This window comes from Cotesia glomerata, linkage group LG1, assembly GCF_020080835.1.
Source record: "Cotesia glomerata isolate CgM1 linkage group LG1, MPM_Cglom_v2.3, whole genome shotgun sequence".
NCBI classification, from domain to species: domain Eukaryota; kingdom Metazoa; phylum Arthropoda; class Insecta; order Hymenoptera; family Braconidae; genus Cotesia; species Cotesia glomerata.
Genome location: NC_058158.1, coordinates 15,711,854 through 15,736,362, shown reverse-complemented (window position 1 = coordinate 15,736,362; position 24,509 = coordinate 15,711,854). Strand labels below are relative to the sequence as shown.

The 24,509-nt window shown below is 30.7% G+C and overlaps 3 protein-coding genes across 3 annotated transcripts in view; 1 reads left to right on the top strand and 2 right to left on the bottom strand.

Moving 5' to 3' along the window:
* The window catches only part of LOC123267926 (protein max), a 40,177-nt gene that overhangs the window by 11,611 nt on the left and 4,057 nt on the right, over positions 1–24,509 (bottom strand). The gene's annotated exons all lie outside the window — the stretch shown is intronic.
* Positions 5,600–7,252, bottom strand: LOC123267903. The gene is made up of 3 exons (XM_044732793.1): positions 6,872–7,252; positions 6,526–6,809; positions 5,600–6,450 (listed from the first exon to the last, which is right to left on the bottom strand). The coding sequence occupies exons 2-3, from the start codon at positions 6,565–6,567 to the stop codon at positions 5,626–5,628; spliced, it is 867 nt and encodes a 288-aa protein (XP_044588728.1). The 5' UTR covers positions 6,568–6,809; positions 6,872–7,252; the 3' UTR covers positions 5,600–5,625.
* Positions 21,032–22,208, top strand: LOC123267916. Its single transcript, XM_044732807.1, has 2 exons — positions 21,032–21,866; positions 22,173–22,208. Exon 1 carries the CDS (start codon positions 21,035–21,037, stop codon positions 21,722–21,724), a length of 690 nt encoding a protein of 229 aa, XP_044588742.1. The 5' UTR covers positions 21,032–21,034; the 3' UTR covers positions 21,725–21,866; positions 22,173–22,208.

Below are 24,509 nucleotides of genomic sequence, written 5' to 3'. Positions count from 1 at the left end.
TTTTGGTAATAAACTTGAAGTGATGACACTCGTCTGAGATTATGAGTGCATTCTCAACAAAACCAAGTACGTTGTTATCGGTCGAGCGAAACGAGTCACTTCAAGCTTACCAAAATACCTCCTTTGCGCATACGCATCGAAAATAACTATTTTACGCGTTTTTTAAATGGGAAAATAAAAATTCATTGAGCTTCATTAAGAATTGAGATATCAAACTGCACTTTGGAGAGAATTTTTTTTATACCTTAGAAAAGTTTTTGAGACAGCAGCACTTGAAAAAAAAAAATAAAAATGTTTTTTTTGGACCACTCTAATATATAAGAGTGTCCCAGAAGTAACGGACGCCATTGTAGCATCTGATAAACAAAATAATTCTGAGATGAAAAGTCCTTAGCCATTTTTTAATCAGACGCATAGATAATTAATTATTAATTAAAATAACGTCCTTTTATGCGTTAGAGAGAGAGCACTAGTGTCAAGTCAAGTGCGTTCCAACGAAGACGCTTGCATGTGTAAATGTGTAAGTAAATATGCGTGACTACGTTAGCTATAGAAACTAGTTAGTCATACAATTAGTTGTGTCTTTGTTTGGCACATACTTTACTGGAAACTGGCGCTCTCTCTCTAACAAATAAAGAGACGTTATTTTTAATTAATAACACCGGCACACAAAAAAAAAAAAGTTGTCTGTACTTGGGACGCGCCACATATATTCCCATGTAATTTGACCCGCTGAACCCGAATTTGAGGTCCGTTTGGCCCCTACACCCTAGGATTTTGAGAAAACTGTAAAAAACCGAAAAAAAACGGGAAAATTGGGGGTTTTGGTGATTGAAAAATTTTTTTAGATTCTAACTATGCATGATTTTCATGTATTTCGATCTGCTTTATACTTATCTGAAGTGTACTCAGACCAGCAGCCATTAAAAGTCTAAGTAAATCCCGAAAAACCCATGAAAATTGCGAAAAAAACAAAAATTCCCAATATTGTGATAAAAAATGTATTGAGCTAAATATATGATGATTTTCATGTAGGTTTATCGACGACATATAAATCTCCAACTTTTATAACTCAGACGTCTCGAAAACATCAAACAAATGTGCAAAAACCCCGAAAATTGGAAAAAATCAAATGTAATATAATAAAAATCGAGTTATTATTCAAAATAAATAAAAAAAAAATCATATCATTCGATCTGTGGTGCATAAAAAAAAAAAGTATTTCGTCTTAAGACTTAAAAAATTAATTTTTTCGGAAAATATCATCAAAACCCTTTGGATTTGAATTTTAATTCGTTCTCCGCTTATATCTCACCCTTTTATCTTCAAACGTCCTGCATAAAGGGTTTCTCTTTCGTTTCCTCTCTTCTTCGGGTAAATCTCTCTTCAGAGTCCAACAATGATCTACCATCATATTGACATCCACTCATGTTTTGATGGAATGTTTCTTCTCTTTCTTCACTGAAATTACCAAGATTTTCAGGAAAGTGTGAAAGATGAGATTGTAAATAGTGCAATTTTGTATTCACATTCCCTAAAAATTTCGAGATACTTCCTTAAAACTTCCCCAAGCTGCTCTCTCAATCTTGTGCATCTCATACTCAAGATTAGCATCCTGGAATTGAGTCCGAATTTGGGGTACATAAAAATTCCTTCTTTCAATTTATTGTCACTTATAGCTGGAAATTTTTCGTCCAAGTACTTAACACAGTTGCCATTTTTATCGAGAGCTTTGACAAAATGCTTCATAAGGTCAAGCTTGATATAAAGTGGTGGCAGCAAGTACTTGTAAGGATTAATGAGAGATTCTCGCATAACGTTGTGAGAACCATGATTCAAATTCTTTCTTGTTGGCCGTTCTTTTCTACTGTAGGGAATTTTCCGATCGTGACTATCCTACAAACATACAAGAAGGGATATATTGTGAACCAGATTGTTGGCTTAACTAGTGTAGCAATTTTCAGATCACCACAAACTTTTCAATGATTTTTGGTCAAATGAGCTACTGGAGTCGGTGCTTTGAGACTTCGCTTAGACAAAGCAATGAAAAACTTTCACTCCTCGTCCTGAAAGTGTTCGGCTTTAACTCATCAATCAAACTTCTTACATCTGAACAGTCCACTAATGAATTTTCGCCGTTTTAAAAATGTTATCAGATTTTTTTCCCTATCACGATAAAAATAAGCTGTTGTATTTTTAGTTAATAAATTTTTTTTCTTTAAGCTGATGTGTCAGGGTTTTCCCTTCTAGGAACTTGTTGGGCTCAGAATCGATTTCTTGCTTAAATGCTTGTGCCTGTAACCAGGGCACCTCCACGTGGTGACGGCGGGCAACAGGACCGTCTGGCATAGTCCCTGGGTTAACGGCTTGAATGCCGTCATGGCAGGCACAAGTAATAAGTGTTTTACGATGCAGGGACCCGGAATCCCAGTATCGGCGTCTGGTCAGAGTGAGAAAGCAGGCTCGCAGGCGTCGTCATCAAGTGACTGCAGCTCTTCATTAGTGGGTGACTTGGCTTCTGAAGCGTTTAATATGACAAGAAGTGTCTCTCACATATGTAACAAAAACTCCAATTGCTTCTGTTACATATGTGGAGAATTTGAAGTAACGAAAAGTCGTAGATCTTTTCAAACAAATTGAAAAATGTCTACGAAACCTGCTTCGGTATCCAGATTACGAACTGGGAAGCAACTTGGGTACCACATTCACTTTGCAATCGGTGTCACACGATGCTTACTCGTTGGGAGCAGACGAAAAGTAAACAGTGCTTGAAATTTTCAAAACCTGTGATTTGGTCTGCACCAACGAGTCAAAAAACTGCTATTTTTGCACGACGGAAGTTTCAGGTTCTTCGACAACCAAACATAAAATTCAATATGCCAACGTAACATCAGTTGTGCCAGCAGAAAAAGTTTTGAATGTCGAAGAACCTGCAGCTCCTGAACCAGTGAATGAACATGAAGAGATGGAAGTTGAAGATAACTTTGAAGAAATCGATCCTGAACCCGAAGAGATCCATTCTGAGGATGAAGAATACATCCCGAGTGGTGTTCCTAGAAGTAAAGACCCTGAAGTCTTCGATCAACTTGAATTGAATGACCTTGTACGAGACTTAGGACTATCTAAGGTAAAAGCTGAACATTTAGCCTCAGCTTTAAGGAAAAAAATTTATTAGCTAAAAATACAACAGCTTATTTTTATCGTGATAGGGAAAAAGAGTTCCGGAAGTATTTTACAAAAGACAGCGAAAATTCATTTGTGTACTGTTCAGATGTAAAAGGACTGATCGATGAGTTGAAGCCAAACACTTACAAAGACGAAGAATGGAGGCTTTTTATTGACTCCTCTAGGCGAAGTCTTAAAGCTGTGCTTCTTCATAATGGAAACTTATTGGCACCGATTCCAGTAGCTCATTCGACTAAACTAAAGGAGACTTATGACAATTTACAGGTTGTATTAGATAAAATAAACTATTCAGAACATCAATGGAAGGTTTGTGGTGATCTGAAAATTGCAACAATATTGCTAGGCCAACAATCAGGGTTCACAAAGTACCCCTGCTTCTTATGTTTGTGGGATAGCCGAGACCGAAAGAATCATTACATTCAAAAAGAATGGCCAACAAGAACAAATTTGAATCCTGGTTCTCACAATGTTACGCGACAATCTCTAATTGATCCTTCCAAGTACTTGCTGCCCCCACTTCATATCAAGCTTGGCCTTATGAAGCAATTTGTCAAAGCTCTGGATAAAGATGGAAACTGTTTTAAGTACTTGGGCGAAAAATTTCCAGCTATAAGTGACGCTAAATTAAAAGAAGGAATTTTTGATGGACCCCAAATTCGGACTCTATTCCAGGATGCTAATCTTGAATATGAGATGAACGAGATTGAGAGAGCAGCTTGGGGAAGTTTTAAGGAAGTATCACAGCAATTTTTAGGGAATACGAAAAGTGATAACTACGCAACTTTAGTTGACGAGTTGTTATACAACTATAATACTTTAGGTTGCTTAATGAATACAAAATTGCACTATTTACATTCTCATCTTTCACACTTTCCTGAAAATCTTGGTGATTTTAGTGAAGAGCAAGGTGAGAGATTCCATCAAGACATTAGTGTGATGGAAAAACGATATCAAGGAACGTGGGATGTAAATATGATGGCAGATCATTGTTGGACTCTGAAGAGAGATTTACCCGAAGAAGAGAGGAAACGAAAGAGAAACCCTTTATGCAGGACGTTTGAAGATAAAAGGGTGAGATATAAGCGGAGAACGAATTAAAATTCAAATCCAAAGGGTTTTGATGATATTTTCCGAAAAATTAATTTTTTAAGTCTTAGGACGAAATACTTTTTTTATGCACCACAGATCGAATGATATGATTTTTTATTTATTTTGAATAATAACTCGATTTTTATTATATTACATTTGATTTTTTCCAATTTTCGGGGTTTTTGCACATTTGTTTGATGTTTTCGTGACGTCTGAGTTATAAAAGATGGAGATTTATTTGTCGTCGATGCACCTAGACGAAAATCATCATATCTTGAGCTCATTATATTTTTTGGTATCAAAATATTGGGAATTTTTTGTTTTTTTTCGCAATTTTCATGGGATTTTCGGGATTTACTTAGACTTTTAATGGCTGCTGGTCTGAGTACACTTCAGATAAGTATAAAGCAGATCGAAATACATGAAAATCATGCATAGTTAGAATCTAAAAAAATTTTTCAATCACCAAAACCCCCAATTTTCCCGTTTTTTTTCGGTTTTTTACAGTTTTCTCAAAATCCTAGGGTGTAGGGGCCAAACGGACCTCAAATTCGGGTTCAGCGGGTCAAATTACATGGGAATATATGTGGCGCGTCCCAAGTACAGACAACTTTTTTTTTTTTGTGTGCCGGTGTTATCTATACGGTTAATTGAAAAATGGCTAAGGACTTTTCGTCTCAGAATTATTTTTTTCATCAGATGCTACGATGGCGTCCGTGACTTTTGGGACACACTTTTGGGAATATATATATATATATATATATATATATATATATAAGTGTGGTATATATATATATATATATATATATATATATATAATAGAGTGGTCCAAAAAAAAAAAGTTTTTTGCCTATCATCTCAAAAGCTTCTCTAAGGTATAAAAAAAATTCCCTCCAAAGCGTAGCTTGATACCTCAATTTTTCATGAAGCTCAATGAATTTTTATTTTCCCGTTTAAATAACACGTAAAAAAATTTTTTTTATGTTTTTATCCGGTAAAACTACAAAAAAAATTTTTTTTTTAATTTTTCGTTAATTATTCTTGTAGGAAATTTAATTCTCTACAAAAAAGTACTGAAGTAGTTTTTTCGTAATCCTAATGGGTAAAAAGTTATTGAACTTCAAATACTCACAATAAAAAAAAATTTGAAGAAAGGTAGTTTCAAATCAACTTTTTGAGGGAATTGACAATTTTACTGGATAATTTATTTAATTTTTATGGATTTGAAATAATTTTCAACTTTTTGAAAACTTTTTTGGTAACTTCATGTATTTTTTTCAAAATTTATCAAAATTTAGATTATTTATAATATAATTTACACATGTCTTTTGATGAAGTATTAACTGCGAATTATGAATAATTTTTCTTATTACAATTCGGATATTCTCTTCTATGAGCAGCAACTACTTGTAACAGATATTGTTTTTGTTCTTCATCTTTGGTCCCAAATTGGTTGTATTTTTCAATTAAAGCAACCGCACGCTCTGCCACATCGTTGACTACTTTTAGTTCTTTGAAGAATTTTAAACAATCAATATAGTTTTTATTTGTATTCCATAACATAGGATCCATGTTAAGAAAATCGTATGGCAAGTTAAATGAATCAAATAAAACTGTTGATTTTTTGGTAATAAATTCACTCATATCTAGGGCACAAATATTCTCAGATATTTGTACTCTGATCCGTTTAGCATCTGAAACACTTTCATTATGTTTAAATGAGTTAATCATTTTTAATTTAATCTCTCGAGGTATTGAGTCGTCGAAAAAAGATAGTGGGGCAAGAGATTCTGACAAGTACCACCCGTGTCTTAAAAATGTATCCATAGCTGCACTCGAAATTTTTCTGTTGATATCTTTGTACTTGATGATGTCTTTCAAAAACTGTAAATCCTGATTTGGAGCTTTAATAGCATTAGGGCATTGACACCACGCTTTTACATAAATTGTAACGATAAATAGACATATGTCTCGGAGCTGAGGTATTTCTTTGGCATTTACTTTAAATTGCTTCTTAAACATAAAAATTTTCAGACAATAAATAGCTTTCGATAACCATCTTGCATGGTGCATCGCTCCAGGTCGCTTGAATCCAAAGTGACTTGATGGAGTTCCTCCCAAAAAAATATAAGTTAAGTCCAACAGTTCTTTGTAGTCAGCTCGCGGCTGATATTCCTGTAGCAGTTAAAATAATACAAATTATTAATATAAAAAGAAAATTAATAATTATAGACAAAATGAGAATATTACCTTGATTTGACTTGAAATAAATTGTAGAATTTCGTCTTTCATGTCTCTGGTTTTTATCTCAACTTCAGAATCTTCAATTCCAGTCTCAAATTCTTCTTTATTTATATTTTCCCAATTATTTTTGAAGCGATTGAATATTGCAACATTAGGACCACTTGTAACCGGCCAACACGTTTCTGCGACACTTCTAAGCACCAACTCGTATATATGATGTCTACAACCCAAATGAAGAAGATTTCTGTTCAACTCACGTTCAAGCTGAGTGCATGTTCCATTATTCAAGCCTACGAAAATTATTTTAAATTAGTACATAAATAAATTATTCCAAGTGAGTACTTTTTCTTACCCGTATTTACAGCAGCAGTATCAAAACATAAAGCCTTAATTTTGTTTTTAATCTTCCATTCATCTAATAATTTAATTATGGCATCGGTTTGATTTTTACTGTCTCCAGTAACTAATTTGGGAACGCCCAAAATATGTTCAAAATCTAGTCCTGTTACTATTACCGGCAATCTCTCAACTTTTTTGACACTTTCTGAATCATCAAGAAGTTTTCCATCCCAATGCAATACTAAACATGATGGAAAGATAATTTTTTCTTTCAAATTTTTAGCAGTTGCTTGCACTGAGAGAAAAGTGCATAGTTAACTGAATCATAACATCACAATTATGAAAATATAGTTTTCTGAATTTTTTTTTTGTAGTTACTCAAACTATGCATTAGTTTAAGTAACTATTGATAAATAGTTATATCGACTATATTTTAATAAATATGTTTTTGTTATCGTGTTAAACAAAAAGTTATTAGGTGACTGAAAGGTTTTTACGGACAACGTCTCAGATAGCTAAACTGGAAGAGCCCTTAGTGCGTAACCAAAAGATCCGAGTTCGATTCCCGGTCCGAGCTATCCGAATTATTTTTTCTGTTTTCTGAGTTAAAGTTAATCAAGATGGCTATTAAGCTGATATTTAACTGAAAATAGTTTAAGTAACTATTTATTGGGGTTCAATATAATAAATAATGTTAGGTACAAGAACTGCAATTAAATAGTGGTGATGCTATTTAACTAGATTTTCCTAGTTCAGTTGACCATATTTTTCTCTCAGTGTGCCGTTGATGCATGCGATGTCGTCGTAGAGAACTTCTGCTAGTATTTATCTTATCCACATCCACGTCGAAGTTCTTAGCAACGGAATTCACTAGGTATGCAGCCATTCGATCGCTCGTTTGTGTGCGATCTAGGGTCGCAACTAGTTTCTGATCTATCACGTTTTTTTTCTTTTTTGGTCTAAGACGAGAAGGTAACTCATTCTCAAAATTTGAAATTTCACGTTTGAGTTCACCTGAACTTGGAAAAGATTTACTGCCAGTTGATGTAGATAGGCCAGAAAAACTTCGAGTTAACTCTAAAAATTATTGCAAAAATTATTCTAGATAAAAATTCAAACCAATTAATTCAGTAAATTAAGCATTAATATTAAATTAGATACCTTCATCACTGTCTGTTTGTGAATTTGTTTCGAAGATAATAGGGCTTGATCTATGTGCTCTACGTTCATTTGATAAAAATTCTTTTTGTGTTTCTGTGAGCTGGTTAAAAGACTTTTGGAGTGCTAAATCGAAAATTTGATCCAACTTTAAAGAAAATCGTTTTTCTTTCGACTTTTGGGTTTGTGTATTGCGAGACTTATTTTTTTTTAATAGAATCCACTCGTTATGGAGTCTTACAATTTTTGAAATTGCATTACATGATTTAATTACTGGTATACCAGTAAGACTCCAAATGTCATTAACCTCATTCAATACATTTCGTGCGCTTTCACGAACAGATTGTTTGAGAAAATTCAAATTATAAAAAACACTTAATACTTGTCGCTGAGATGGCAATTTTCGTTTGTTCAATGCACTGCTTTGAAAGCCTACTAAATACACATGTTGATTTTTAGATTCACTTGACATTTTGTTAGTATTATGATTAATAATATTCTTCACGTGTTATGCATAAAGTTACTACGATAGATACGATAGATGGCGATATAAGGTATAGCGAATGATATTATCGACGGAAAGTAGATGACAGGAATTTTTAAAATTGAATTTAAATTTTATTCGTAATACTTACGGATGTATGCTGAAATTAATTTTTTTATTTAGGAAAAAACATAAATTACTTAATTAAATACTTCGCAAAAGGAAATGTGACACAAAATAAATTCTAAAATCATAACTGATTAAATTTTCTTTTATTGCGAGTATTTACAGCTCAATAACTTTTTACCCATTAGGATTACGAAAAAACTACTTCAGTACTTTTTTGTAGAGAATTAAATTTCCTACAAAAATAATTTACGAAAAATTAAAAAAAAATTTTTTTTCGTAGTTTTACCGGATGAAAACTTAAAAAAAAATTTTTTACATGTTATTTAAACGGGAAAATAGAAATTCATTGAGCTTCATGAAAAATTGAAATATCAAGTTGGGCTTTGGAGGGGATTTTTTTTATATCTAAAAGAAGCTATTGAGACAATAGCACTCGAAAAAAAAAAAAAAAATGTTTTTTTTGGACCACTCTAATATATATATATATTAGCTGTTACCCGCCCGCTCCGCTGGGCACTTTATAGAATTGTATTTTTAGATCTAGACTTGAAATTTAATTGGAGTATTGTTTTGACTTGCACAGATTCCAAATTTCATCGGATTGGCCTGTATCTTTTATCCATGTGATTATTCTAGCTAAAATTCATTCAATGTAACTTTCAATGTGCAATCACTATAACATTCCTGTGGCTTTCTTCCAAAAATGAATATTATTTGATACGAAGAAAAAAATTTGAAATGAGCATTGAAAGTTTCAGTTAAAGTAATTGCAGGTCTCATGATTGTCGTTGAAATCTTTCTAGCTTAAAGTAGGACTTATTTTGCCGTTAATTAAAAGTTCCTCCGTGACATCAATTATTCATAGAAAATTATTTGTACATGGTTTTTACGAATTTTCTCATAATAAGTAGCCAATTTTTTTTTCCATATTTCAAGTGTTTAGAACATGCATTGATTTTAATCTGTTACATTCCCGCGATCCCGTAATAAGAACAATTTATCGATTATGTGATCAGCAAAAATAAAATGTATGTAAAATTCTTAGTCCGTTGACTAAATAGCTACATGTAATTTTAAATTTTGAAAACCTTACAGTCTTATTTGCCGCTGCCAAAGAGACGATTGTTTTAAGAAAATATAATTATTAAGAAAGCAAAATATTTAATCCTTTGACTTCGGAGGACATCCCGGTAATTGCCTGTTTCTCTTGAGATTCTATCAAATTTTATATCTGCAGGAACTGTATTTGAAGAATATGATTTTTTTTTGACAATTGTCACTTTATGTTGGAGAGGAATTTCGTAAAATCCTATTCGAGATGATTTCTACATTATAAATAAAAGATTCCAACAAAACTTCGAGTCCATAGAAACTATTGATTGGAAATGAGAGATTTCCATTGTTAACGCTCCCGCAATCCCTTTTGGGTTTAAAATTCGAGAAAATCCATTCTCAGCTTAACTTGATATCGTACACAAAGATTCCTATCAAATTTAGAGTTTGCAGAAAACAGCTTGGAAATTAAAATTTTAGATTTTAACACCCATCCCCGCAATCCCTATCGGAAGTAGAATTTTTTGGAATCCGCTTTGAAATGATCTTCTCATGACAAATAAAAGATTCCTACGTAATTTCGAGTTTGTAGAAGTTACAGTTTGAAAATGAAAAATTTAAATTCTAGCATCCACCCCCGCAATTCCTATCAGAAGTAGAATTTATTGAAATCCGTTTTGAGATGATCTCTACATGACAAATAAAAGATTCTTATCAAATTCACAGGTTTTAGAAACTATATTTCAAAAATTAAGATTTTTTATTGTCAACACCCACTCCCGCAATCATTATTGGAGTCGATTCGTCGTAAAATCCACTCTTAAATTATTTCTACATCACATATAGAAGATTCTTACCAAATTTGAAGTCTAAAAGAGCTATATTTTACAAACGGAAATTTTTTATTATTAATGCCCCCGCGATCCCTTTTGGGGTTGGAATTCGATAAAATTCATTCTTAGCTGAACTTGACATCATACACGAAGATTCTCACCGAATTCGGAGTCTTTAGAAGTTACAGTTTGAAAATGAAAATTTTAGATTTTACCAGTCACTTCTGCAATTCCTATCGAAAGTAGACTTCATTGAAATCCATTCAAGATGATCTCTAAACACCCACTCCCGCGATCATTATTGGAGTTGATTCGTTGTAAAATTCGTTCTTAGATCATTTTTATACCACATATAGAAGATTTCCAATAAATTTGGAGTTTGTAGGAGCTATAGCTTGGAAATTTAAAATTTTAATTGTTAACACCCACCCCCGCAAACTCCTGCGAGGTGAGCTATCTTAAAATTCGTTCGTATATTATTTCTATATCTCTTACAGAAAATTCCTACCCAATTTAGAGTCTGTAGGAGCTATAGCTTGAAAATTAAAAATTTTCATTGTTGATACCCACCCCCGCAACCCTCTGGGGAGAGATATCGTAGTATTTGTTTATAGATTATTTCTACATCTCTTACAGAAGATTCCTATTAAATTTGGAGTCGATAGGAACTATAGTTTAAAAACGCGACTTTTTTTATTGTTAACGCTCCCGCAACCTCCCTTGTGGGTGGAATTTCGTAAAATCCGTTCTTAGCTGACCTCTACTCGGCGAAAGGAATATTCCTACCAAATTTCAAGTCTCTAGGTCTTATAGTTCCAGAGATATCGTGATGAGTGACTATATACGTGGAAATCTTTTATATATATATATATATATATATTGTGATGCCTTTTCCGGCACTGGCGTCGACAGGACCGGATCAGGTCAACAAAAATTAATTGGCCTACCTGGTTCGTAGATTTGGTTGGGCGCCAGGAACTCAATGTTCCACGGGTCGATATCGCTGTTGATCTTCGATTCAAAAATCGAATAACGGCAATCGACGGACAAAGAAATCGAAATTGGACGATGGGATCGGTTAATCAGAGCAACAACAATTAAACAAAATAATTGAGGCGTGCACTTCTAATCCAGCAACGGTTTATTTAACAACAAATATATTCTGTCGGCAATGTCGCATTAATAACAAAAATTATCTTAACGCAAAAATAATTCTAACGCAAAACTAGTGCTAACGCAATGATTCAACATTTCAAAATAAAACAAATCACAAAAAAAAATATTCGAGTAACCAAAAATAAAAATTACAAAGTCTTTTCTTTAAAAAAAAATTAATTAACTCAACTCGCCAAATTTATTCAAAAATTTTCAAAACAAATAATTAATTCAACTCACCAAATTTATTCAAAAATTTTCAAAACAAATAATTAATTCAACTCGCCAAATTTATTCAAAAAATTTTCAAAACAAATAATTAATTCAACTCGCCAAATTTGTTCAAAAATTTTCAAAACAAATAATTAATTCAACTCGCCAAATTTATTCAAAAATTTTTAAAACAAATAATTAATTCAACTCGCCAAATTTATTAAAAAGGAAATAATTATTTCAATCGCAAAATTTTATCAAAAATTTCAATCGCCAAATTTAATAACAAAATCTCAATCGCAAAACTTTATCAAAAATCGCATAATTGACATTTCCAGTTTGCAATTGAGATATCCGAGAGTTGTTGGAATCCATCTAAGATCTATACTTTGCCAGCACAATATGTTAACAGGTTTTTCGAAATCAAAATGAGGATATTACCAAAAATTAGAAATTTCGTGTATCAATTAATAAGTTCTAAATATATCTTCAGTTAAAATTTCAAGTTGATTGTCTATACGGTTTACGAAAAATTAATTATTGAAGTTGCTTTTTGTACATGTTAAGGTATGGAGAGCCGATAAATTCAATACGAAATTTATGTGATTACACGAGTGGTACGAAAGACTCTATACTACTTTTATCGGTTTATCAAAACTTCTTCAACAACAATTACAATAAATATAGACTAGCTGTTACCTGCCTGCTCCGCTGGGCGTTTATAGAATTGTATTTGTAGATTTAAACTTGAAACTAGAAATGATATTCGCGCGCAAGCGCGCGCGTGCAAGTAATGCTTTAGTAATAACTCAGAGACTCGTTATCAAATCTTTTGTGCATTCACTTGTTTGATATTTACTAAAATAAATAATAGTTTAAAAAAACTAAAAAAACACGCTTTTATAGAAAATCAAACTAAAAAACAGAAAATAAAATTTAATAAATTTGGATTGAGAATAGTGTAAATAAGAAATAAATGTACATTATTGTAAAAAAGCGTGGGGTGCATTTAAAGTGCGTTTTATGATATTATCAAAGTGATGATTCTTCTACACATTTGTCAATAAAATGTTTATAACTATTGACACTATGCACCCCACGTTCCACATTCACGTAACAGGATATTGGTAGGAAAGGATTGAGAAAGGAATGTGGAGAGGGTCATCTTAATGTGAGTTTATAGAATATGCGAGAAAAAATTATTAGATAGCTCGGACTGGGATTCGAACCCAGAACCTTCCGAAGACATGTCGGCTACTCTACCATTTGAGCTATCCGGTCTATACTAAATTTTCTTTCGCTTATTTTATATACATTAAGCCACACCGTCCATCTTACGGTAAGCATTTTTACAAACATAAATAATGCTGTGAAGCGGGAAAGAATAGGAGTTACGGTAATTATTACGTAAAGCGTTCCACATTCACGTAACAGGATATTGGTAGGAAAGGATTGAGAAAGGAATGTGGAGAGGGTCATCTTAATGTGAGTTTATAGAATATGCGAGAAAAATTATTAGATAGCTCGGACTGGGATTCGGATAGGTGAAATAAGATGGACGGCGGAGTTTATAAGAAAGTCCTTCTTTACAAGCATGGAATGTGTGTTTTCCATACATGCTTGTAAATTTACGATTCTAGTAAAAAATTTTCTGTTATTTATAATTATAAAAATAATAATTATAATTATAATAAAAATTATTATTACAATAATAATAATAATAATAATAATAATAATATTTATAATTATAATTTCAGAAAAAAAAAAAAATTACTCAGAATAAAAATAATTTTCATAAAAAATTTCCTCAACAAAATAAAATTTTTGTGCACCCCACGTGACAGGCAAAGTTTGAATCAAATCTGATCGTTCAAAGTAGGGCAAAATCGAGCCCAAAAGGGTCGGTTACAAACAAACATACAGGTGAAGCTAATAAAAGCGTGTTAATAATGGATACTCCGAAAAATTATTCCCAAAAATAATCCTCTCAATAAAAATATATGAAAGCATTGAAATTAGTTATAAGTCGAAATTCGCAAAAACCGAGCCACGATTTATCATTGGTTAAAATTAAGGCGCGCGCGTAGTGCACTATTTAAATTTCTAGTAAGTATTTAAATAGGATTATCATTTTCCTAAACGTCTAGTAACACGAATCCTACACAGTAAAAAATATTGTGTAAAATCAACACAGTTTGTGTGTTAAAAACGGTTGACACGAAATTTGTGTTGAAATTTTGACACAAACTTTGTGTAACCCCTTTTTAACACAAAGATTATGTTAAAATATCGCCACAAGAGGGCGCAAAGAATCTTACACTTTTAGAGTGTCAATCTTAACACAAAATAAATGTTAAATAATTTTATTTATTCTAATCAACTGTTTTATACCTATAAAATAAATTTTTTTTATTTCCTCAACTGTAGTCAATAATATTTATTAAAAAAAAATTTTTTTTTTTATTTACATTTTATTAAATCAACAGTTATTGAATGTAAATAATTGTAGGTAAAATTTTAAATAATTAAATTGAAAAACAATTTATAGATTTTAGAAATAAAGCAGCAAATTAAAAAATATAATTGTCTTTATTATTTAATAATATTTATTATATTTTCATATTAGATTATAAGAATATTAGATTATAAGAAATAATTAGTTATAATGAAGATTAATCTTTTAAAACAAGGTTGTTAAACGTAGCAGGCAAATTTAGTTTGGCTCAAACTTTAGTATTTTTCCACTCCAGAATAAACATGACAGTCACTTTTGACTTTGATTTACATCAAATTTTTGAATGTTAGATGAATTCCCACTTACCTAAAAAAAAATAAAACTTACATCAAAATAAATTTTAGTATTGCATACTTGGTATAAAAAAAAAAAAAAAAAAATTAATAAAAACAAAAATCAGTAACTGGCAGTTAAAAAATTCAGAAATTTTAATTTATAATAATCATTAATTTTACAGAGAATATTTTTTCAATATCTACTATTAAGAGTACTTAATTTTATAAAAACAAATTTTAAGGTTATCTTTGAAGAAAGAAAGGTTATCTACAGTATTCAGAAATTTCAATAATAAATAAATAATCACTCACCGTTGATTACATCAATTTTTTTGTTCGTATTATAAACTCACTTTATCTTTAATTTTTAGAATAAATAACTTTATTATTAACACTCAAAACACGAACAAAATAGATGCCATTGATGACGCTCACTTTGTGAAAACGGTTGCTGCGTAAAGTAAAGAACCGACGCGCTGTTAACACAAAGTTAATGTTATATTGATGGAGATTTTGACACAAACTTTGCGTTAATTCCACAGTAACATACAAAATGTGTTAATAAAGAGTGTATAACACATTTTTTATGTTACAAAATAAAGTAACACAAACTTTGTGTTATTTTAACACACTACAATTTTTAACACAAACCGTTTTCGACACAAATACACAATATTTTTTACTGTGTATGTACACTCATTATATCACTATCAGGAATGTTACGTGCAGATGAAATAATAGAAAACACGTCTATACATATTTCATATATTAGAGCATCAGTTATTATAAGTTCAGTAATATTGGGGATAATGTAACTTCTCAAAGCTCGATCAAGGTGTGAAAAGATTTCCCATTAAATATACACGTAAAACTCGAGCTGTTTCCTTAAATTTTCACAGCTCAGCAGCATTTCATAACATTATTTCAATCAAAGATGGGTTATTTTACTTAGAATTGAATGCTTCACAAAGCTGCCCATCGTGGCGTAATCGTAACTCACACTTGCGAGGGAGTATGGACCACCAAATCCAATTTTTTCATAAAATTTACCTTTTTTTGTCCTTTTCTCGTCACTGAGAAGAGCTACGAAAAACATTTCAATAACTAACTTGTAGTAAATTTGATTTTCTACAAAAAAGATCCCGAGCACTAAATTGCTAACATCAATATTTCAGGAGATATTAACCCGAGTCGAAATTTTAAAACCCTAGCTGATCCTTGTAGACACTGATTCCTTTGATCTGGACGTTTGCCGCTTTGATTTAAAAACCAGTCTCAGCCTAACTAGTCTGAAATAAGGGTGAAGTAGAGTAAACTGGAGTTTAATCTGAATATTAAGTCTCTGTTTCAACCTAACTTGCCTGGAGTCAGGGTGGAGCGAAATTTAGTTTTGATTCTTAAACTCCGTTTCAACCTTATACGTCCAAAATCAGGTTGAGCTAGGGTTTAGTGTGATTATTACAGGTTTAGACCGTCCAGGTTGAGACAGAGTTTAAAACTTAGAAATTTTTATTTTGCTAAGCTTGACAAACAGGCAAAAAAATAAAACAATGAAAAAATTTTTACTCCAACTCTTTTTCATTTATTGGCTGACTTAAATAAATATAATTGTTAACTAAAATATAGAAACAAACGTGTTCTAAAGAAGAAACAGGGATAGTGATGTAATCATCTGATTCTTCACATCTGTGAAGGTAAGGAAGAATACAATTGATGTCACTATCACTATTTACTTGAAAATGATCAACAAGTCTGATTTTTTTGACAATCGCATAGTGTAAGTTATTGCGGATGCAATCATTAATAGGTTCACACTCACAATTAATTATTTGAATAAAACAAAAAACGGACCCATAATGCATGATACCATCATTGTTTTGATAAGTAATATATGAAGATTCAGTTTTTAGACTTCTTGAATATTCCTTTGAAACGTAGACTTTACTATTTTTCAATAATCGTAAATATTTGCGAATGCGTCGTGCTGGTAATAAAAATCTTATTGCTTCTTGCACAAAATCAGGCAAATCAGTATGAATAATCGTTTCATAAGCTCCGACACTATAACAATTATTCAATATTCGTTCGTTTATTTTTAATTTTTTCTTTTGACCAAAACAAAAGTCACGAACATCACCATCCGGGAGTTGATTTTTATATTTCTCCATTTTGAGTAACTGAAAATGAGCAGTAAATGAGCAGAAAACGATCTGTGAATCAATATGGGTTGTTCCATTAATAATTGCCAAAATTCGTCCATTCAAATCTTCATATTGATAGCATTGATATCCCCATAAAAGTCCTAAGTTTCGGACACATTCATGAAGATGTTGTACTAGATGTATATTAATCGAGCAGAATTGCTGTCCGTACAGTTCCTGGAATTGTCTAACGAATTTGTCAAGAAAAATTCGAGCAAGCTCCAGCATGTTTTCAGAGATAGAATCTGCACTTAAAAATGATATGCCGCAAACCAATAGTAATAAATGATTAAAAAAATAATTTCTCATTACTTCATGTAATACGGGAACTGAATAATAAAAAAACCATGCTTTCAGTTCCGAAGCTTTCCAGTGAGTAAGCTCTTCTGTCGAACGAGGCATACGATGAATGAATTTGGGTGGTTTAATAGCCAAAAGACGCTCGTTAATTATATCTTTTACGTGATATAAGGAAAAAGGAAAAGCACTGTAAGTACTATTGAACCAAAGTGTTAATAGCTTCTTAACAACTCCATCATCTATGCAATGCATTCGGTCGATTGCTGTCCCAACAATAAAATCTGGCATAAACTTCGATAACGCACACGGCCCTTTTACGCCCATCACTGGTATACCCGATTCCAATGCTATTCTTCCATATTCTTCAGCTTCTTGAGATGTTCGGAGAGGTAAATCCATGGTGTAAGAATATACATGCGTCGTTCCACCAGACTCTAATTGAAAAGATTCACCTGGTACCTTACAGACAGGACAACCAAACTCTCCATTAAACTGAATAATATTTAACATCTGGCATTTAGCGACCATATCACATGTTCCTATCAATAAAATGGCTTTGACATCAATTATTTGATCATCAGGTAGCATAAATTGATGGCCGTTCGCGAGTGTTTCAAACTGTGAACGTAATTTGAAAACAAAACTGTTCATGTGCGGTTTCACTTTTCCAAATGATAACCCAGCTAGTATCATATTTTCCTTCTTCATTCTTTCTTTGTATGGTAACTCGTTGATTGTTAAATAAAGTGGACATATGCTAACACCTGAAGACTTAAACACTGGTACACCATCTGTATACCACATGAATGACGAATTATTTGGATTAGCCAAAAATTCACCAGTTCTCCATTCTTTGTATAAGTTTCCATCGTAGATATCACTTATTGTATTAGGTTGGAGTTCATTTCTTTGAAAGCGTAATTGTAAATTATTGTAAAAATTAGGCCGTTTTAGAAGTTCCGCCAATTGTTCAATGATCGAAAGTTCGATGAAATACAAAATTTTATAACCTTTCATTCCTTGACAATCAGCACATGCATCACGAGCAGAAATAAAACTATTTAAACACAGCGAACAATAATAATGTTTTATCACTGTTTGTGCTCGATTATTTTTGAACATAAAAAATTTTTTAAATTTATACAAACTATTACGCCGTAAGTTTTCTCCTATACAATGCATATTAATAATTGTAATAATATCTTATAAGCATGATTGAGAAATATTATGATTAAGAAACACAGTCAAAATCAACAACATACTTTGACTCAAAGTTAATGGAGAGTTTGTATACAGTGGTGGATCGTAGTCATTTTCTACGTTACGACGGTTATTGTTTATATTATTATCATCTTCATCATCTTCGTCATCGTTGTCGAAGACTCTTGCTTCTTCCTCTTGTTCTGCACGTTCTTCTTGTTCTACTGGTTCCTCATGTTCTTCTGGTTCCTCTTCTTCTGCTTGCCCTTCTTCTTCATTTTCATTAATTATCTGCTCTGCCATACGTTCATTTCCATCTTCTTCCGGTTCATGAAGTCTTTCTTCCATATCTTCAACTCTTTCTTCTTCAAATAAATTATCTTGTTCTTCATCATCCATGTGTTCAACAAATTCATTCTGAAAAAATACAATATTCATAAGAAAATATACACAAATGAAAATTATTTTTGCAATATAAATGTAAAGTAAATCTTAATATAAGAACTTAGCAAAATGGGTTTTTTATTTTACTATTTATTATTTCACTCATTGTACTATTGAGATTTTTTATCTAACGACAATAGTTTAGGCATCAAATTTTTAAGTATTTTTTCGAATTCCACAAATCTTACCAAATGTTATAAAACTCTTTTAATAGACTCTTTACAAGCTTCTTCTTAACTAACAATCAAATTTTGTAAATGACTAAAAAATCTTTATAGTACAGGTTATTATTTTTTTATATTATTTATTATTTATTATTATTAATTAATTATTATTATTTTCATTATATTTTTATTATTTTTAATTATTATTTGTACTGAAAGAGAATTTGTTTAGATAGTTGGTTAATTTTATTTTCTTTTAAACTGATGCCTTTCGTTTATATTGAGAGATCAAGTTTCACATTAATGTTATTGTAAAAAAAGTTAACGACAATTTTAGTAATCGTAAATGAAAGTTTATTTATCTATATATTTTTAAAATTTGTCTACACTCCGAATTTTTTTTTAACTTCACGATAGAGTGAATGGAAAAGACAAAAAAATTTATGAAAATTAATTTAGCAGATATTTTATAATTTTAAGAATTTTTTTAATAAATAAATTAAGTCAAAGAAAATGAGAAAAAAAATTGACATTTAGAAGATTAACAAAATAAAAAATCAAATTTTTTAGAAATAATTTTTTGGAGCAAATTTATTTATTAAAAAAAATTAAAAAATGGTCAAGTGACTGCTGACTTTAATGTCATAAAAAATTTTCGAAAGATAAACAAATAAATTAACAATGGAAAAAGTTGAACTCCGAATAATTGAGATAAGAATACTTTTATTTTTGTAAGTGTGCATTTTTTTTATTTCAAATTTACTTATATTTTTTTGGATTTTTTTTTTTATTAAAAAAATAAATGAATGATTGCTAGAATTCCAGTTATCTGATATAGAAATTGCTTTGTTAATAATTGATTTATTAATGTACTAATATAAATATTCTTACCTGCATTAACATTTCTACTCTTGGCAGATTTATATTTAACCTTAAATTTTCCTGCTGACCGTTATTAATCATCAACTGTAAATTTCTCTGTTTTTGTTTTGCTGTAAGTTGGTAGAAAGATTTTCGCGGAATTGGGACTCGATTATTCATCGTGAAATGATTTAAGTTTTTGTAAATTTTTAATTTAGTAAATTAATTACTCAACAACAGTTGTATATTAATTATTAATATAAACAAGATTCTGTTCGGCCATGACAACATAAGAAAAATTTGCTGTATGCGCCGGCGCAACACTGCATTATCTACCGAAACATCGATAGTCGATAACTCTCGATATTTATTTACCATAAAATATATAGTATTTGTTAGGCAAATATGGCGTCAATTTTTCTGTAAGCAATCGTTGGTGACGCTCATCATCTTACGTTTATATTCAGATTTTATATTTTATTATAAATTATAATATAAATATAAATTATTCATAATTAAATTTATTAAAAATGCCCCCCAAAAAACGTACTGGCGAAAATAATGTGTCTAAAAAATCTTTCACTTTGATATGGTGGGTTGAAGAAGGAAGTAAAGACATAATACCAGCATCAAAGTTACCCCGTAAAAACCGTACAATCGGTTCTATAGTAAAATTGAAGTGGGAAACTTTCCAAAAAAAAAAGTAGAATTACATGATGCAAAAATTATTGCATTTGACAGTAAGTTATGTTCTTTTTAAATTAATTTTTGTTACAAAATTTAGGTACTGATATTTCTAACCTCTAAAATATCAAATGAATTTTTATGAAATTTACGTCAGACTTTGAATATTTTCTGTAATTATAATTATGTGACATGAAATTTTTTAATTAGTAAATTTATATTTCCTATTTTTTTGTGGGAATTTTTTTTGGATTTTTTTTTTTTCTCTTAACCAATGCTCATATTAATAATTTGATTTTTTTACAGCTAATTATGAGAAGTTAAATAATATATTACTCGATGATAAAGGCAATATTCGTAACTTTAACGATAAATTCCCAGTCTGGGCTGTCTGATTATTTTTTCAATTACGGAAAAAAAAAAAAAAAAAAAAAAAAAATTCCCACTGAGTAGGTCCCCCCTTTCCCCTATCCGTTCTTTCCCAACTCCCTTAAAATTTGCTTTAATATGGCTTTAATATGGTACTTCTCAAAAGAAGTACTAGAGCTTAAAAGAAAAAATACTGAAGATAATAAAAATATAAAAAAATATAAAGTTCAAAGAATAAATAGTCTTGAAGATGAATTATCAACTACTCCATCTTTGTTTGAAAGACTTCAGTCAAACATAAAATCATCCAAATTGCCAGTTTCGAAAGTAAGTGCTGGTCCGGTTGTTACAAACGTTGAAGTGATTGGTAATTCTATGATTTTGGATGAGTCTCAATCATTACGCAATACTCAAAGCAAAGTGAGCTCTTCTTCGAACAATCGGGAATTTCAGTTGATTGACTATTCTAAAGTAAACTATGACGTGTCAACTATAGAACCACTTGATTTTTCAAAAGCCAATGAAACTGTATTTTCAACTACAACTGCTGATAATAATTCAACAATTGAGAAATCTGGTACACCAGCTACTCCTGAAAAAATAACTGATGAACAATCTCTTCTTGAAGAAACAACTGGTTTACAATCTACACAAGAAGATATAACTGGCGCAGCATCTACTTTTTCTGGAGAAACAATTATGAATGATGGAATCGAAGTGAAGAGAATTGAAGATATTGAGGCGCATGATATTAGTATTGGAGCACTGCATACATTTATGCCTAATGATTGTAAATTATTTTTTATAATAATAATTAACTCAAATTGAATGTATTTTTTTGCACGGGTTTTCTTTGATTTTTTTAGTTACTGAAGATGATGTTCGGAGTTTTCTTAAAGTTTACGCTGGTCTTGAAGATGCACATAAGTACCAAAGTAAAAATAATGCCAAGTTATGTGTAACTACTCAGGTAATAATTTATTAATTAAGATGGAAAAAAATGATTTCTAAATAAACAATAATACAATTTCAAACCAATATTATTTTATATTGTAATACTACTGCATTAAAAATTTGTCTTTAATATTGTTTCTATGTTAGAGTTTAATAATTATTAATAAAAAATTTAATTCATAGTAGTAAAAGTTAGTATGTAATGATAACATACTTATCTTTTGAATTCAATGTTTTTATTCGAAATCGCATTATATAATTTTTTTCAATACAAAAAAATAATCACTATTTTTATAACTAATGACAAAAATACGTTTTACAGATACCAAATGATTTTTCTGCGCCCGGAGATAACAAGGTTTTATTTAACATATCTTTATATTAAATTTATCGAAAAAGATATCCTTTTATTTTTTAATTTACTAAAATTGTTTTTAATAATTGTTGAAGTAAATTTAATTTATTATTAATTTACAGGTTGAAATATTGACCGGTTCTGGAGTGTTCTTATTTCAAGACAGAATTACTTATATCATTAATAATTTTGTCGACAAAGTAGGAAATCCTAGCTGGAAAAAATTCGTTGCGTTAGTGATCCAAGAAGTCTATGGTGATACGATTGGGCATTATTCAGCCAACGGTAAACGAAGCTGTGATTATCCAGGCATTGATTCTAATTTCTATGTGACGCTATTAAGTAAGTTTGTTTGAAGTATTATATTAAATGAGATAATTAATAATGTTACATTTTATTTTATAGAATGGGTTCAATCAAGGTTCGCCACCGAAAAAATAACTAGACAAAATTACACGACAGTAATTAATAACATAGCTTGGAAGAAAAGAACAAAAGAAACCGCCGTTGCTCCTGATGAAAGTAAGGATGTTTTTTTTAATGAAATTTTATAAATTTGTAACGGGTATTTTTTTTTTATAGTTTCTGAAGGAAATCTCAAATTTTTCAAAAAAATTGTGATTGCTCTAAAGAAGAACATTACCTGGCAGGGTGATTCTGAATCCCAAGATAAGGTAATAATTGGAAACTTTGATTTTGATTTCTCGTTTTCATTTTCTTCTTTTTCTAGTCAGTGCATCATCTCCTGGAACCTGGTCCGAGTAAGGTAAGCTTCACTTTATGTTTTATTATACATCTAACAAACGACCTTATGATTAAATTGTATATTTTCTGAGGTTATGTAAAATTAAACACAATTATTTGTTTATTCAATAATTTGACAGACTAAAATCTGGGAAAGTTACATCTATTTTCCAAAAAACGTGATTTCTTATATCGAAAGAAAATCCTCCATATCTCCGGATATATCAGATTGGAAGGCACTGGTGAAAGAAGCACTACTGGAAATATATCAATCAGAAATCACTAATTTTTCTGCAAAAGGCACTCGGTTGAACAAAAATGTTGGAATAGACCCACAGGTATTTAGGGCGATTCTGGGTGAGTAACTATTTATTAAAAATTAAAAAAAATTTGTAAAATTCAAAAATACACGGCTCATAATGCTTAATGCTTATTTGATCGCTAAAAAAAAAATTCTTTTTTCTTATCATTATTGTTTCTTTAAGAATTTTTTTTTCTTTTTATTAACAATTTGTACAATAATATAAACATAATTGGATATACAATTTTCGTTGAGTTTTTTTCTTATTATTTACAATTAAACGAGACCAAGTTTGATAACAATTTAAATTCCACGTATTTATCATCACCATAATGATCTTTGAAAAACGTAACTCAAAAAATTACATTTTTCTCGCGTTTTCGTATTCACGAATTAAAGAAATTTTTGTTACTGCTTGGTAAGAAAACTTTTTTTAATAATTTCATATTTTTTTTGTATCTTAATATATCAAGTCAGTGTTCAAAGGTAACAGAATTAATGTCTGTTAAATTCTCTTTCCGATAATGAAGAAATTAATTATGCTCCGTATTAAGAGTCGTGTAATAAAATGTAATTTAATGACAATATTGAATTAACAATTATATTTTGTACAGTCTGGGCCCAATCGAGAACAAAAGAAACAATTTCGGAGACTGAATTTGTTAACTACATTAATAAATTCATAGGAAATAAAAGAAAGTTTGGAAAATCCAAAAGTGCACGACTCATAATGCTCATTTAATTATGAAATATAAAAAAAAAAAAAAACTTAAGTCGTTCAAAATTAATTGCCGAAAAAACAGCTGTAGTAGGAAGGTACTGCACAAGCGCCCCTGGTGGAATAAAATGTACATAATATCTATAGATATAGATATATCACCATCCATGTTAATTTTACATGGATATATATAGATATACAGTCTTGTAGTTTTCGTTTTTTATTCATTGCAATTAAACGACACTGAATTAATTAATCATTCGCATTCAGTGACCTACAATCGTCGATTAGAATTTAAAAAAAAAAATTTAACTCAAATAATGGATTTTTTCACAAGTTACAGTGTTTTCGGGTTTCACACATGACGGACAGGAAAATTTTTTGACCTATTTTGGTGTTTTTTTCCAATTCTATTGCAGTAAATCAATTTTTAAAAAGTATGAAATTAATCTCCATTAAATTATCTCGACAATAGTATGCAAAATATCTTGATTCCGTGAACTAACAAGGCTATAATAATAAAAATAGCCGCCAAAATGAG

Bases quoted from the DNA above. Each gene is read 5' to 3' on its own strand.
- LOC123267916 (XM_044732807.1), top strand. From the start codon at position 21,035: ATGGCTTTAATATGGTACTTCTCAAAAGAAGTACTAGAGCTTAAAAGA.
- LOC123267903 (XM_044732793.1), bottom strand. From the start codon at position 6,567: ATGAAAGACGAAATTCTACAATTTATTTCAAGTCAAATCAAG. The intron at 6,451-6,525 runs GTAATATTCTCA...TAACTGCTACAG, and splicing joins TTATTTCAAGTCAAATCAAG to GAATATCAGCCGCGAGCTGA.